General features: G+C 37.2%; 1 protein-coding gene across 1 annotated transcript; it reads right to left on the reverse strand.

Moving 5' to 3' along the window:
- Window positions 1-262: 262 nt before the first annotated feature.
- Window positions 263-3,475, reverse strand: LOC145765190 (uncharacterized). Its single transcript, XM_082576968.1, has 3 exons — window positions 3,158-3,475; window positions 2,257-2,688; window positions 263-1,556 (listed from the first exon to the last, which is right to left on the reverse strand). The coding sequence occupies exons 1-3, from the start codon at window positions 3,387-3,389 to the stop codon at window positions 1,126-1,128; spliced, it is 1,095 nt and encodes a 364-aa protein (XP_082433094.1). The 5' UTR covers window positions 3,390-3,475; the 3' UTR covers window positions 263-1,125.
- Window positions 3,476-14,880: the final 11,405 nt, after the last annotated feature.

Genomic DNA, 14,880 nt, shown 5'->3' on the forward strand with positions numbered 1-14,880 from the left:
TGTTCATCTTCATGCAAAAAAAATTATTGCTGTGATGAGATTTCCAATCGTTGAATTTATTTTAAATTAACGCCATCAACGGGCAAATTTTCCGACTTGCAGTTACGTAAATTACACCACTAAGAGAAGCGTGCGGAAGAGTTTGAAATGCTCTAAGCAAAATTTGATTTGAAGACTATTGATGCAACTAGAGATGCGGCATTGTTTTATCACATTGTTATATCGAAGTGCGCGGAAAGCAAATACGAACCAAGAGTGTGAGTGATAGGTGAAGTTTTTATTCGTTGTTCAATAACAATAACAGAGAGACAATATAGTTAAATAGTTACACGTAAATGCAACATTTGCTGACGTTAAAATAACGCTCAATATTATGCAGCTGCACAGTTGAGGTGGGAATAAAAAAGAAAAACATAATGACGAAGAATAATGAACTATTCACGAAATTATAGCAGATTGAGAAAAGCTTTAAAATCGAGACATTGTTTTCCGTACGAAAGGATCAGTGACATGACCAAGGTCCAAAATTGGCCACATATAAAGTCGGAATAAAATGGCGATGCGTGATAACGCCCGTCATAATGTTGTCATAGCAAAGACGAAATAAACCACTGCATGAAGAGAACAAAACCAGGCGATGAAGTAAAGCAGAAACACTGAAAATAAAATTGCAGTGAAGCATAAGAAACTGCTTCGCTCATTCGAAATGTAAAAGATTTAAGTTGGGAGCCGGACCGCAGAAAGCCATTGTCACAAGCAATCAACAACAACAAGGGCAGTGCTGCACTAACAGTCATGTAACTATTTTTCGTTAAACCCTTGAACAGAGGCGATACTCCATGTTTACCGTCGACAAGGCGGCTGGCAAGTTTCTTCAGCAAAGCTTTCCCCGCCGAATCACCTCGTCACAGTGAGGCGACCGACGAGTCACAATTAGATACACCTTAGCGCCGATACCTTTCTGGGATTGATGCGCATGCAAGCGACTGGCGGGCTGACACTAAACGCAAGAAATACAAAAAATATTTCGGTAGGATGGAAATAGAGAAGTGCAAAAATAAATAAAAGTAACACCAGCATGGAGGGAGCACAGTTGACAAAGAAATAAAAACAAGAGCAGTGTCTTTAAAACGATGCACTGCGTTTACGCGAGTGGCTATTGCGAAAAGGTAGGCACTGCAATAAAGGATTTGCAGTGTCAGCGGCTGAGTATGCTCTTTTTCGTTGGTTTCTACCCCCACATGCCGTGCGTGTTACAATTTCCCTCCAAATAGCAAGTAACTGAGTGTCCAAGTCGACAGATGGCAGCACAGAGCTAGGATCGGCGGACTCGTCACTCCATGGCTCGAGCTCGCAGTGGTAGTTGACAACCAGTTTAATATCCGACGAGACATTGGGAACAGTGACTGGTCGTTTGCGGCGAAAAGAGCGATTGAGATGTTGCTGTTGTTGAACAACATGTTCGAGGCTGTATTCGTGCAAACACTCCATTTTGGATTTTATTTGACTTTCGGTCAGAACGTCCGACTTGGTGGCAACAGATACAAGCGGAACCTCTGCAAAAAGAATACAATTCCATAAGTTCAAGAATATTTAATTTACAGAAAATTTTAACTCCGTTGAGGATCAGTTTAATATCGACATAGCAAACATCACCCGAACCAGACAAGCTGTTCAGGCATGTGGGTCTACCGTCTACAGCAGATTGATTATTTTGAACATAAATTTAACTCGCAGCAAGTTGTATATCAGATGATATCTCGGCATCATTCTGCAAGCTGAGGCGGCAATCGCTCCAAAACATTTCTCATCTTGCTCCAAGCTTTATTTCTTTATTTCTCCTTAAGATAGAAGCTCAATCGCGAGCAGGCCGGGTGCACTTCTTTAAAACAAACAACGCGACACACACACAACGCATGCGATCAACTTGTTTACGACCAAAACCTAAAAACGAGGTCACCATAAAGTTGGAATGTGGCTGTACTTGAAGTTCACTGACATTACGACATCTATTTAACGTAATAATACGTATATTCACCATCAGAAACGTATGTGTTAACAAGGCCAACATCAGCGCTAAGGTTAATCTTGAGATGCCCACTTTCACCACTTGACAATCCCAAACACACAGTTTAGCCTCAATGGAACTTTATCAATGTTTATCCTTACACCGGTGGCACTGCTAAAATTATCCATAGTTTTGGAATGGCACTGCTTCAGCTGCACAACTAATCTTAATTTAGTAAAATTACTTACTATTGACAGAAGGTTGCTTGGAGGAGGAAATAGCCTGTTGTACCAATGACATGAGTCTTGTTTGCGGCGCTTGGTCAAGAGCAGCGACATTAAGTACGAGATCGATACGTCTGTTGCTGTTGGCAATTTTGTGATATCTCTTTTTAATCAGTTCTTTCGACATCAACAACACACAGGGAATGCATTTAGGTGGAATTCTTCCTTCCAAAATATAACGCAAGATCAAGATTGCTTGATCATCGCAATGAATGTCTTCGAAACCTCTTGTGTCCCAGAAGATGACTCTCCCTTCTGTTTGTTCGTTTTGGGACTTGCAGCTCTGGAACACGACACACGGGTCTATGACGTGTTTCTTTCCAGGACAATAATGAGCCTTGTCGGTCCATTGTTGACTCAGGGCCATGCTCATGGAATTGATCAAGGAAGATTTGCCTGCACAATTAATAAGTCAATTTTATTCACTATTGAAAAACATCACGCTTTTTGAATACTCGACATGATTCTCCTCGTCAAAATGAAGCAAAATTTCCGTTAAACGGTTTGAAACAAAACGAAATTTATTAGAAGAAAAATAATTCGTAACAAACAGTTGTTGTTGTCTTTGGAAATAACTACAACAAATTTTGCATCGAATCAAAATATTTTGAAAATTTCAATACTATTGCATTAAGGCAGAGAATAAAGTCAATAAAAGTGGACATATTAATTAGCAAAAAATCGCTTAGTTTGGTCAGGACCAAATAACAGTGGCACAGTACATGCGAACCAACTAAGAGCAAGCTAAAACGTGGAGTTGTAGTACTAAATATTCCCTATGAAAATGAAGATATTTTGGCCATTACGGCTTTACCTCACAACACACTTGAAAGCTGCAACACAATTTATACCTTGAATAACTTACCAGCTTCTTTTGATCCGATAACCAAAACATTAAGATTCGATTCCAAGTGACTGAAACAGTTTTTTATGATCTTTCTGCTCCGTTCATTGCGATCAACCGAGCATGATGGTCTTTTCACAGCTGCTGCACTGGTATTTCTTGGCTTCTCCGTCGTTTCACTTTGTTTAAACAGCAACTTCTCATTTGCCAAGCTTTGGTCTTCATTGCAGAAAATGTTAGATTTTGGAGCCATTCTGGTCGTGACTAGTAAATTTGTCTCAAACTCTCATACTACATTAGTGAATTACTGTTACTGATATGAACACCAGCAATTAACAGGTTGCTTTATACCGGCTGCTGCTAGTCCTTCTTTCTTCATCCTATGGGAGAAAAAAGAAAATTGTTACGCAAGAACCGACGCTTTGTTCGTTATAATAAAGATACAAAAAGAAAGAATGAGCTCCTGTGACATCATATTTGCCGTTGATTTGCGCAATACCATAGAGGCCTTTGTTCAGCAGCAAGCATCCACGGACGAAGGGTGGGAAATGTTATGATATTAGCTCCAAAACTGGGACAGCTTGAAGTTAAAATAATTTGTGTCGTTGCAATTTTGTTTATTTTGTCCAGAAAATTTCTACAAAAGCAATGTTTTTCCTGAATAAGAAACGAAAACAAAACTCACTCGGAAGTATCATGGCCATAGGTGTTTCGCAAAAAGTTTCCTCATTCCGATGCAAAATTGAATTGGCTCGTTTTGTTAGGATTTATTTACTCTTTGTAAAGCATTTGGTTTTAATTTTTTTATTTAGCATAAAGCATTTAGCTTCGATTGAAAAAAATATTTGAAGTAGGCTACCGTACTGAAGAGCTGCGTTTAATGTTTAATTTTTGGTGAGAGGAAAATGTGATGATGGTGATGGCTATGCCTCGTCTTTGAGGATGATGGTCCTTGCAAAACATTGTTTTGAAACACCGTACGCGGAAGAGCTGCGTTTAATTTTTGGTGAGAGCGAGAGGTAGCCTAAACGTTATGCGAAACATTTATACAATATACAGTGTGCCTCGTTTTTGTAAATATGCGATACATCTAAACTGACTACCTAGTTTAGGACAAGTCAGCATATATTTATTTTTCTGCCTTGTTAGAATACAAATACAAGCATAATGCATTAACAAACCCTCAGAAACAAAACAAAATCTTACTACGTTGATGCAACATCAGGGGAACACAGAGTCAACAAAAATGTAAGGTTAGGGATTACCCATGCGTGCTAATAAATGACCAAACAAAGAAGCGTTCAGAAATGACAAAATTAAAAGTTTTGGACATCACTTTTGCATCAATATAAATCAATCACTTGAGTTTAGTCGCCTAAAAACTCTATTTATAGCACATATTATCAACAGAGGTTATCAATCAGTGGTAGGTTTTCTACGGATGCACGGAATAAAGGAAAATAATCTATTGTTTGTTATGATTCAAAGTTACATAGACCGGTGCGTAGACATTGACTTTCTATTTCAAATCAAAAAACCCATGACGTAATAAAGGCGCAATCAGCAAAAGTAACAGTATTTTTATGTAGCTGTTTTATAACCAAAACTGTTCCGATTCACATCAGGAACTATTTCAGTAAACACACTCTTGCTGCCGTGGATGGTCATATTCGTCATATGAGTCTCCAATAAACAAACGCGACTGTTTTCAACTACCTGAAAATCGGGCTGTCAATAAGTCAATGTTGACTACCGCTCTCCATTGTGAAGTCTTTTGTTTCGTTTCGTCACTCGTAATGCTATCTTAATCAGAGATTTCTAGAATGTCTCACCCAGTTCTCTCGTTTTTAAGATTTTGTTATTTTATAAGGACAGCTAGCATAATTCTTTACAAGAAATAAGTATATATTGAGGAAATCTAAGACTAAAGTTTAATTTTTTGGTGGTTAGCCTGCTGGTTTTGTGAAGATCCTGAGTTTTGTGACACAAAAAGCGAGTAGATCTAAGTTTCGTGCTTGTTAGTGAGTAGACTACAACGTGAACATCGCCTACAAGCAGAATATGCTTCTTCAATCTAAGGTCTATGCTTTTTCTAATGATACGTTGTATCAATGTAAACTTATTGCAATGGATTGTAAACTAAATTGCGCTTTTCCTTGTATTCGTCCTTGTATTCGTTTTTCCTTGCGTCGTCTTGTTAAACTGTTTGTAATTTACTTGATGAATGATATGTTCATGTATTGTAGAGTGGAACAGAATTGTAGAAGACTACAGTGTATAGAGCTGCGGCAGTTCTGTGGAACAATTACGCAACTTTGCATTACGTACCACCAATAATCCTGTGATTCCTGTAATATCTCAATGAATTCAAGCTTTCAGCAAAGTTAGTTTAAAATGCAGATGGTCCGGGTTTGCTTGTTTCAGTATTGCTAATATTGGATTACAACCTACTGAGAATGAATCAAAGTTATACAGAAAGGAAAAGCAATGAGAAAACGTCTGCAAACGTTGAATCATCATGAAAAGGATTGATTTGGTGGCTGGGCTGCTATCAGAGCTATTGCGAAAACGAGTCTGGTCCAATATCACCAAATATTCTCCTCTGTACAAAAAAAACAAAGCATTGATAAAGCAGATTTTAGTACTTTTCTTATATTCTAAAGTTGCCTTGTTTCATTTGCGATAGAACAACAAGTTCAAGTAGCTTGAGCGGTATTTCTGTTACATCTTGGGCCCCTCAAAACTTTTAAGGCCTTAAAATGACCCCTGGCTCAGGCCTAAAGTGCGCCATCGGTCCTTCTGTAAATGCTTGTGGCTGCCATACACTCGTCTTATAGCCTATACATTCAAAGCAAGACAGCAAGTAGGCTACTCAGTACTCACAGTGAACTCTGTTCAGACCGGGAGAAAATGGTCATTTTTTAATATATCCAACAATTAGGCTACTTTAGTCCGATGCTCAGTGAGACTAATTTTAACCTTAAATTAATGTTACGGAAAGATTTTCAATAACTTCTACAATCTTGAATTTTCGATTAGGCCTAAGCGGTGATGCCTGAATTTGTGTCACACGCATTTCTACAAACCGAATTTCACAACCACAGCAACATTTTTAGAATTCATCAAGCTTCTTGAAGGATTCATTGTTTGATGTTGCGCAAGATAGCGGTTCCGACACCGGGCACGCGATATTTCGCAATTCCCCCGACCGGCTGGTTTGTTTCTGTTTATATGACCTCACGATAAAAGCGGTGCTTCTCCGCTGACCGCTTGAAACCGGTTTAAACCGGCCCTCGAAGGCCACCGAGCAGGTTTCGCAATCGGTGACGTCGGTTCGCTTGCTCATAGAAGAAAGATGTAGCTTGCCTATCATGATGTCGACGTGACAAATACCAAGTTCGCAGTGGTGAGATTGATATTCAAGCATAATTTCTTGATCGTTTCTCAGTAATTTTCTTCAAGGTCCGTGCGAAAATTATTTTGTTTATTGAAAAATACAAACGATAAAACATTTGGTTGTTGCTTGTCATCATCCCAATCACGCGGCAGCGAACTACACCAAAATAACGGGGTCTTTTTACATTGAACTAAGAATAAGATTTGTAAACGTGAATGGATTAATTTTGCGCAAGTGAAGCGCTGCTTGCTTTGTACATAAGTGTAACGAGATTGGACGTATTATGAGTGAAAAAAATATTGCCAGTGATTATATCAATGAAAACTGATATCTTCTTTGTGAACTGTCTTTTGTGCTTTTCCGCAACTACCAACCATACGGCCATGGCGGTTTCAAATAGAGGTCCATGCACGCACCATAACACACGTAGGCATCGCTACTTTTAATTTAGCAAGGCCTGCGATTGCGTTGCCATAGATATACCTAGTATTAGTGACGTCATAAAAAACATACAAGATCCCAACGCTTAAAACTGTTATCTTTTTACTACTGCGATTTAAAATTCAAATCAGCGGCAATGTGATGGAAATTAATGTGTGTCAGAAGTTGTGACAGCAGGTGGAAACCTATTACTTGCGCCACAGAATATTTTTAAAGTGTTTCTGATTCTATCCAATTACGATATGACACTCACTTTGTCTCTCGGCACATGTTATCAAAGGTGTGTGAACATGTTTAGAATTTTCAAACAAAACTAATTATTTTTTGAAGACGTGACAGCGCACTGTAAGCTTGACGCAATTGTAAGATTAAATTTAAATATCTAACTCCGTTTTAAACGAAAAATGCATTTCTCTTTCTCTTCACCATTTGTCTCTTCGATAAATTTCAACCAGACACTAAAAATATCGGAAACGCCTAGAACATCACACAACTAAGGCGAAAGAGAAAATTGAAAAAAGAAAACTAGATGTCATGAGTTACCAAGGGGGGTGGGGGGGACTTGTATACCTGGGACTGGTATACAAGTCCCCCCACCCCCTTGGTAACTCATGACAAAGACACGACTCAATGGACATGGCTCTTTCGCCTTAGTTGTGTGATGTTCTAGGTTTTTCCAAAAATATTATCCATTTGATTACTGTGAACATTCCATTGCGGGCTATTATTTTTGGGCAACATTTTTCATATTTTTAATTTTCTCTTTGAAAATTTGAGAGTCCGTATTGGAGCAGTTCGAAATAAGAAAATTAAACTAATTTCCATCTGCTTTAAAATCCGAGTGCTGCCGTGTACTTTTGCCTTGCGCAACTGAGTGTTAAAACCATAAATATTTCGAAACAGGAAACTTTGTTGGAAAACAAGGTTCTTTTATCCTGAGTTTGATTTGACTCAAGTTTTCTCTAAACTAAAGGATATTCGATATCTTACACATTAATATTCATTTCGAACAACCTAGTTGCTATGATGACACAAAACATCTTTAAAGCATTGAAGTTGATCCTGGCTTTAGAATAAGCAAATTCTACATTCTCTGGAGTAATTTTTCCTATTGAATTGATTGCTATATTGATTTCACTCTACACAACGCACAGTGCACTTTGCAGCCATATTGGTCCCCCAGCGAGCATTGACTTGATAACAATTATATTATATTTAGTCAGCTTGGAAAATCCTGAAAAGCTTTTTTCAATTCTCTGTGTTTTGATAAGATGCAAGCGTGTGTGTTTTAGAAAAGTTGTTTTTAAAGTTAATAAAAATAATATAAACTTTTTTTGTATCGATTAATAAGGCATTTCATAGTTCTTCACAGTGGCGTAGCCAGGGGGGGGGGGGGGGTTACAACAAGGTCTGCAAATCAGTTCTTTTTTACATCGATTCAACGTAGACGTTACCTTGAAAGCAAAACTTATCAATAGGCTGGGACTGCAGTACAGTAGATGCAACCTGCTTGTGGTTGTCAGCAAGTGACGTCATCAAAGCAACCTAGTTATACACTCACTGTCGTGCCGGTGGAAGTGTGAGCATCACAAATGAGTCATGTATAATAGAACATTCCACATGTCATACAGAAGTATTACATATATGTTTGTCACGCCATAACGAAACTACATTTCAATTGACAAATGTATGACAAGTATTCTAAACAAACGCAACTTCCGGTCGCGTTAGATATGACACTCCTTAAAAAAGTTACCAAGCTTGAGCCAGGTGTTGGGCGTCTGAGTGAAAGACTCTTATTTCAATGACAAAATGGATTTTCAGAATACTGTAACATGTCATGCAGTTACCGTAACAATTTCCACTCGTCTGATGTCAGTGGTTAGAAAAGAAACAAACGCGGTTAAAGAAACTGAAGTTATAATTATGCCAAATGTTTTTGCGTAGTTTGGTGTAGGCATTGGCCAAGTGTCCCACACAGTTTCCTGATACTCGCTGTTGTGCCAACAAAAACAATGTCCGCTGAAGAAAGAACCCTGGAGAGGTCAATTGTATCAACTTATTTTCCCATTTTCTGGCACGGCAAACAATTTATTCCATGGGTTTAGATACAAAGCCAACAGAATCTGTGGTTTTTCCTAATCAAGCTTCAGTACAAAGAACAACTATACATTAATCAGATGTCCTTGGTCTAATTATATATATGCAGTCAATAAATCGATGCATCAACTATACATTTCCCCTTTCCCATGTCGATAAAAGACCAGTAAAGTCAAAAGACAAATCGCGGTTTTCTATGGAAGGCTCCTACTATCCAGAGTCCCACATCAAGCGGGTCTGTAAATAAGAAGTGTTTCATTCACTTGCCAGCGAAACAGAGTAGGCTTAATTGTTTTCGGCTGTCTTTTGAACAGCTAAAGTTTTGTGAACAAATAGCGGTTAATAGGATAGCCAGGCTATATGTCAAAGCAGCTTTTGCTTGCTCGTCACCAACCAATAAAGCTGAACTTTTTTTCAGGCTGGAAGAGTTATTAAAGAAAGTGTTGCGAAATTTATTTTAGTGTTTGGGAAATATGATGAATATCGACTTTCAAAGAAAAAACATCAGCAAAAATCGAAGAGGAGCTATTGTTTAATGAAGTTTAGCAACCTATAGGATACAATTACGCCCATTGTTTTTCTAATAAGGCAGAAAAATACCGGCTGTCAAAATGCTAACTTGCATTCATAAGATGAAGAGCAACAGACTTTGAACAATGAAACTCATCAATTCTTCACAAAGAACTCTCAGCTGATCTCACCACGTGACTAAGCCGGCCTGTCGTCATCAATTATGCAGGAGCCGGTTCTTTGTGAAGTGGCGGTCCGAAGGGCAGTGCAAGCCATTGTTCATCCAATACCAGGACAACCTAACTAGCAAATGAGTCCAATTTTGCATTGACTCAATTTTTAAAGACGTTGAATCTACGTAAAAAAGGAATGCTTTGCAGGCTGCAAAGTCTGAGAATATCTCGAGATCAACTCTGTTTGACATAACAACAGTGGGCCTACTGAAAGGTCGCTTGGCATATGGTTTAAAGATCGTAGATTTATAATAGTCGTTCCTTCACAGTAAAACTACAAATTTGCTGTGGCCTTGAAAGCATGGCAGGTTGTTCGATTGTGAAATGACCCTGTCCATGCAAGGTGTAGCAACCAGTTACGAGTTGAGTTGAACTTTATTTGCAAAACATAATTTGTTTATCAACAAAGTTGTCACTACGACCTTTCATTGATTCACAAAGATAAGTCATGCAATACAAGGTTGATTGATTGTCACAATGACTTTGAATAACTTTGTTATCTAACAAAGATGGCTGGTAAACTAAAGAATCCTAAGCAAGAATGCTGCACTTGGAAGTATGTTCATAAAATCAAAAGATATACTGTAGGCCTACTACTTTGCAATTGAGCATGTGTTGTCTTGTTATAATCAGTATTTCAATATCTTGTTTTGAATTTATTTTGAAATGGATTTTTATCGACTCTTTACGTTGTGTTTTTGAAGCGAAATTATAACGACTATATTATCTCAGCAGCCTGTCTGATATTATGTTTCAGTCTTAGCGCATGAAAAAAAAAATCATTTATACTGACGCCAAGAAATGTTTTATCCTGGAAACTGATTTTGGAACAAAACTCATTCATTATTTAGGAACTCGTTCCCGAAACTTGGTGCCAGTATTATCTTCAGATTTTTGTTGATCAAAGTTTTTAACTTGTGATTAAAAAAGAAGCAAAATGTACAACCAAAGTGATTTCTCTATTGCGACAACAATAAAAAGAAAGAATACTGCAAATGGGTACAAAGCCTGCACAATTGGTAAATCTGTAAATACAGCGCAATACAGCACACTTTAAAAAGGCATAGATAGCACATTGAGTTATGTGATTTTTGCGTATATCCTTTTTCTACTGTATATCACAGTTGCTTGATTTTTGAAACGAAACGAAATTCTTCACTGAGAAACTTATCAACGAAACAACAATAAAGAAATTTGTTTCAAAGCGAATTATGTTTATTCGAAATTTGTTTCAAAGCGAATTATGTTATTTCAAAGCGAATTAAGCGAATTCGAAATTTGTTTCAAAGCTTTCATACTAGTCTATCTATAGCATTTTGCAAGAGTTGAATTAAAAAATTGAAAATAATTGAACAGCGATTTATGAAAATGCCACATCAGCCTGCAGAAAAACTGTACCGTAGTTTATTTATTATTGGTTCAGTTGTTTTCGTATAAAAGAGTCGCTTCTCAGTTAGGTTTGTTTTCTTTTCACACTCACGACCTGTTTATTTCAGCCATTGTATAAGTCATCAACCGGCTTGTCTTCTCATTGGTCAATATAGTCACATGAGCCGGGTGCACACACTTCTTTTATTAATCAACATGCGCTGTACAGTGACTGTACACGCGCTATGACCAGTCAGCTGGTCCTTGTTGCGCAATAATTGTATTGATTTGAAGCACGGTGGGCTATAAAGTATTTGCAAGACAATCGAAGAGTTTGTCGCTATCATTATTTTGAAACGTCTTACTTTTAAGAAGAAATATTCCCTCTGACGCCTCGCTCTTAAATTTATTCCAAAACCCCCTTTCGTTTTCCAGAAACTTAAATTTACGTTGAACAAAAACAACCAACGCAAGCTCAGACTGCTTGAAACAAAAATATTTTATTGCTAGAAAATACTCCTCATCTTGCTTTGTTTCAAAATAAGTTCTTGAATAAAAACGTTTCTTTCGTTTGTAGTTTTTAAATCCGAGAAAATTTATATGTTTTTCTTCGGTTTTGGAGAAGCACGTGACCAAGTGCCTTCCCTGGATCCGCCAATGATTCAAGTGATCTTACACAAATCTGATAAATAAAATGCTTGCTCACTGACAATGGTTTCGTGCCGCCTTCTTGTTTAACACCAGTACTTTTAGAAAATATTTCATAGGTAGGCCTATTTCGATTTTCATTTTCGTTTTTATACAAAATTCTTTGTCGGAATTATCTTTTTGTGACTTTCTTTGTTTTGACCAGAAAATGTTACGAATCTAGCATACTTTATACCTTATCTTATTAAGATAAGCTTATATAAGGTACTATATATTTTTTTTTTTGGAATTTTCTGCTCCCTTTATACAGTACAAATGGGAAAAAAATTTCAACAAAACCTGCATAGATTTGACTGACAAATTAATTTTGTCATAAAAATTTGTGTGAGAGTGATTGATAGCTGAGAATGCAAAACAGGCAAGCTTGCATTGTGTAACCAACAGCAGTTAGCCTATCAAGCATCATTCTTAAGATATAAAATTTCTGATAAAACGAAGTTTCGTTGCCAAAAATTTTCTAAATGAGGTGTTCTTTTTCGGAAAATTTGCAAGCAAAGATTGAACAACAATTAGTAAATTCTAAAAGATCATTTCACAAAGCTATGGCCATTGACTTTCACGACCCTTTCCGACTTAAAATTTTTAAACTTTGCTTTCATTTAAACGTAAGAAATTGCTTAGATTTCAATTAAAAACATCTTCTCGTTGAAACTTTTTTCGAAACAAAGGATAGAATTGCATCAAAGCGAGACGAGATAGTTCGATTTTTATTTGTTTTAACAATTTTTATTTTATTTGTTTTAACAACCCTACAAACGGGTTGGACAATTAATTCTACCGACGATGTAGTTTCGCCAGGTGGTTACGTAATAAGAAAAGTATAAACAAAAACAATATAATAAATAGCTTGAGGTAGTGATGACATCAATGCACAAGCATTAGTGACGATTTGATTGACCAAAGTTTCTCAAAGGCTGTACGATGAAAACCAACTGTTTGATTCACAATAACACAACTAACGTATATTTATTTAACCTTGAACAGATTTGGGTGTTCATGGTGTTAGTGCTTGCCTGTGCAGTGGGCATAAAACAGAATATCAGGCTATTTTAAATCTTGGAGCCAATATTGTCTAACACTCTCCAGTTAGTGACGATGTGCAATTGCTGCTGCACCACCCGTACAAGTGGATAGTTATAAAGTGACATGGCATTTGAAAAAAAAACAGTCAATCTTTATACTAGCCTAAGTCTTCTTGTGGATCCATATTTAATTTATTTGATAAGATTAAGGTGCCAGAATTCAAGAGTTTATAAACTGTTTAAACATCTAAGTTGAAGTTCGAGAATCATTTTTAATATTTCCAAATGATCAGTCTTTAAAGGTGATGGGCTGATGGCAATTTATTGCAAATTGTAAAGTTTACACGTACTTTTTCACAAAATCGATTTTTTTATGAGGCTTAATCTATTTTTTCAATGCAATCGATTTTTTTTATATCAAGCTTCAGGAATTGTAGTTCACCAGCAAAGCTCAGGCTAGAGCTTGCGAAAAATATTGTTCAAGCTTGCAGCCTAAGCACTAACAAAAAGGCGACTTCGTAAAAACTAGGAATTTTAACTTAAGATGCGAAACTACACGCGCTGTTGGCTTATCAGTCACACTGGAAAGTTTAAGCCAACTTTTTATAGGCTATGTGGGAGAAGTAAAGTTTAAAAGTGATTTAAGGCTTCTTGTTGAAAGCATCACTGTAAATAGGCGAAAGCCAGAACATTTGTTGAATTGAGAATTGACCCTTCTAATAGACTATAGCAGGAAAAGCGGACCCTTGCTATTTGTAATGTAACGCCCCTACTAAAAATCTTGCTGTTGTCCCAGAAAGGATGATTATGAACGATACTTGTCCAAGATGTCGATCAACTTTTCCCCTCAACAGTACAGTAGTCACTCAATTTCACTTTCCCAAGTCAAACGTTTTGACATTCAGCTGTGAAAGCAAAACTAACAAACAGTGACACATAGAAAGACAAATTCACCCACACCGTTCTCATGATTGTCGATCTTTCGAAATCATTCTCGATTCACGAGGCTATTTTCTGTGGTTGTCGCAATGCAGAAAAGGTGCCCTCATAACATAATTAAAGTTTGGAAAAAAGGATGGTTTTTAAGAAAACATAAGATATTGTAGGCCAGAGGTGGGCAATAAGGTTAGTGCAATTCTGTAAAAAAGAAATTAAATGACCGGTTCCGACGCGGTGGCCGAGTGGTTAGAAAAGGTTGCTCTTAGCGATGACGTCTTAGGTTCTAAACCTGAAGTAATCAGAAGAGGTTCATTAAGGCCAAAATCGTCATACGGCATACCGAATAATTATTCTGGAATAGCTTGAGATTTATTGAGAACAAAAGTGGGGCCAGAGTAACAAAGGTTGGGAAGCACTCATATTATTTCTGATTAGACTTTTCTTAACTTTTTATCGTTTATTCTCTAATATCTTACATAAAATCTTTAAACAAAAAAGTAGCTTTTTCATGGTATTTTAGCTCTTCGCCAACGTTTAGCTTCCCATGTCGATGATGATCACATCATGTGAACTATAAAGCTCAATCGAGATAGAAATTTGTTACAAAATCACTTTCAGCTGTCATTTTGACCGATAAGCACTTTTCATTTGCTCAAAAACTTGAAAAACCATCACAGCAAAATTTTAATTAGAGCAAACTTTTGTGTGTAGTGTGCTATTCTTTTCGCTTTTGCATGTGCGACATTCTGATGTGTTATTTTTCTCCAATCAGAACTTTCGAAGCCCTTGTTTTTAACCTAATTTTAATAGCCTACATCAGGGCTACTCAACTGGCGGACCGCGGTCCCAATCCGGACCTTCTGAGTGTTGATAGTGGACCTCGAGCTTTCGAAAGAATAACCTCATTGCCACGTTCCTGGGCCTCTTTAAACAGATTTCTACTGGGAGGAAGCATTTTCTTCTGTGATTATTCTGGTAGCTGAGGAGAGCGCCCCCAACACTTTGTCAAAAATCCTAAAACAGTCA

This window comes from Aplidium turbinatum, chromosome 2, assembly GCF_918807975.1.
Source record: "Aplidium turbinatum chromosome 2, kaAplTurb1.1, whole genome shotgun sequence".
Lineage (NCBI taxonomy): Eukaryota > Metazoa > Chordata > Ascidiacea > Aplousobranchia > Polyclinidae > Aplidium > Aplidium turbinatum.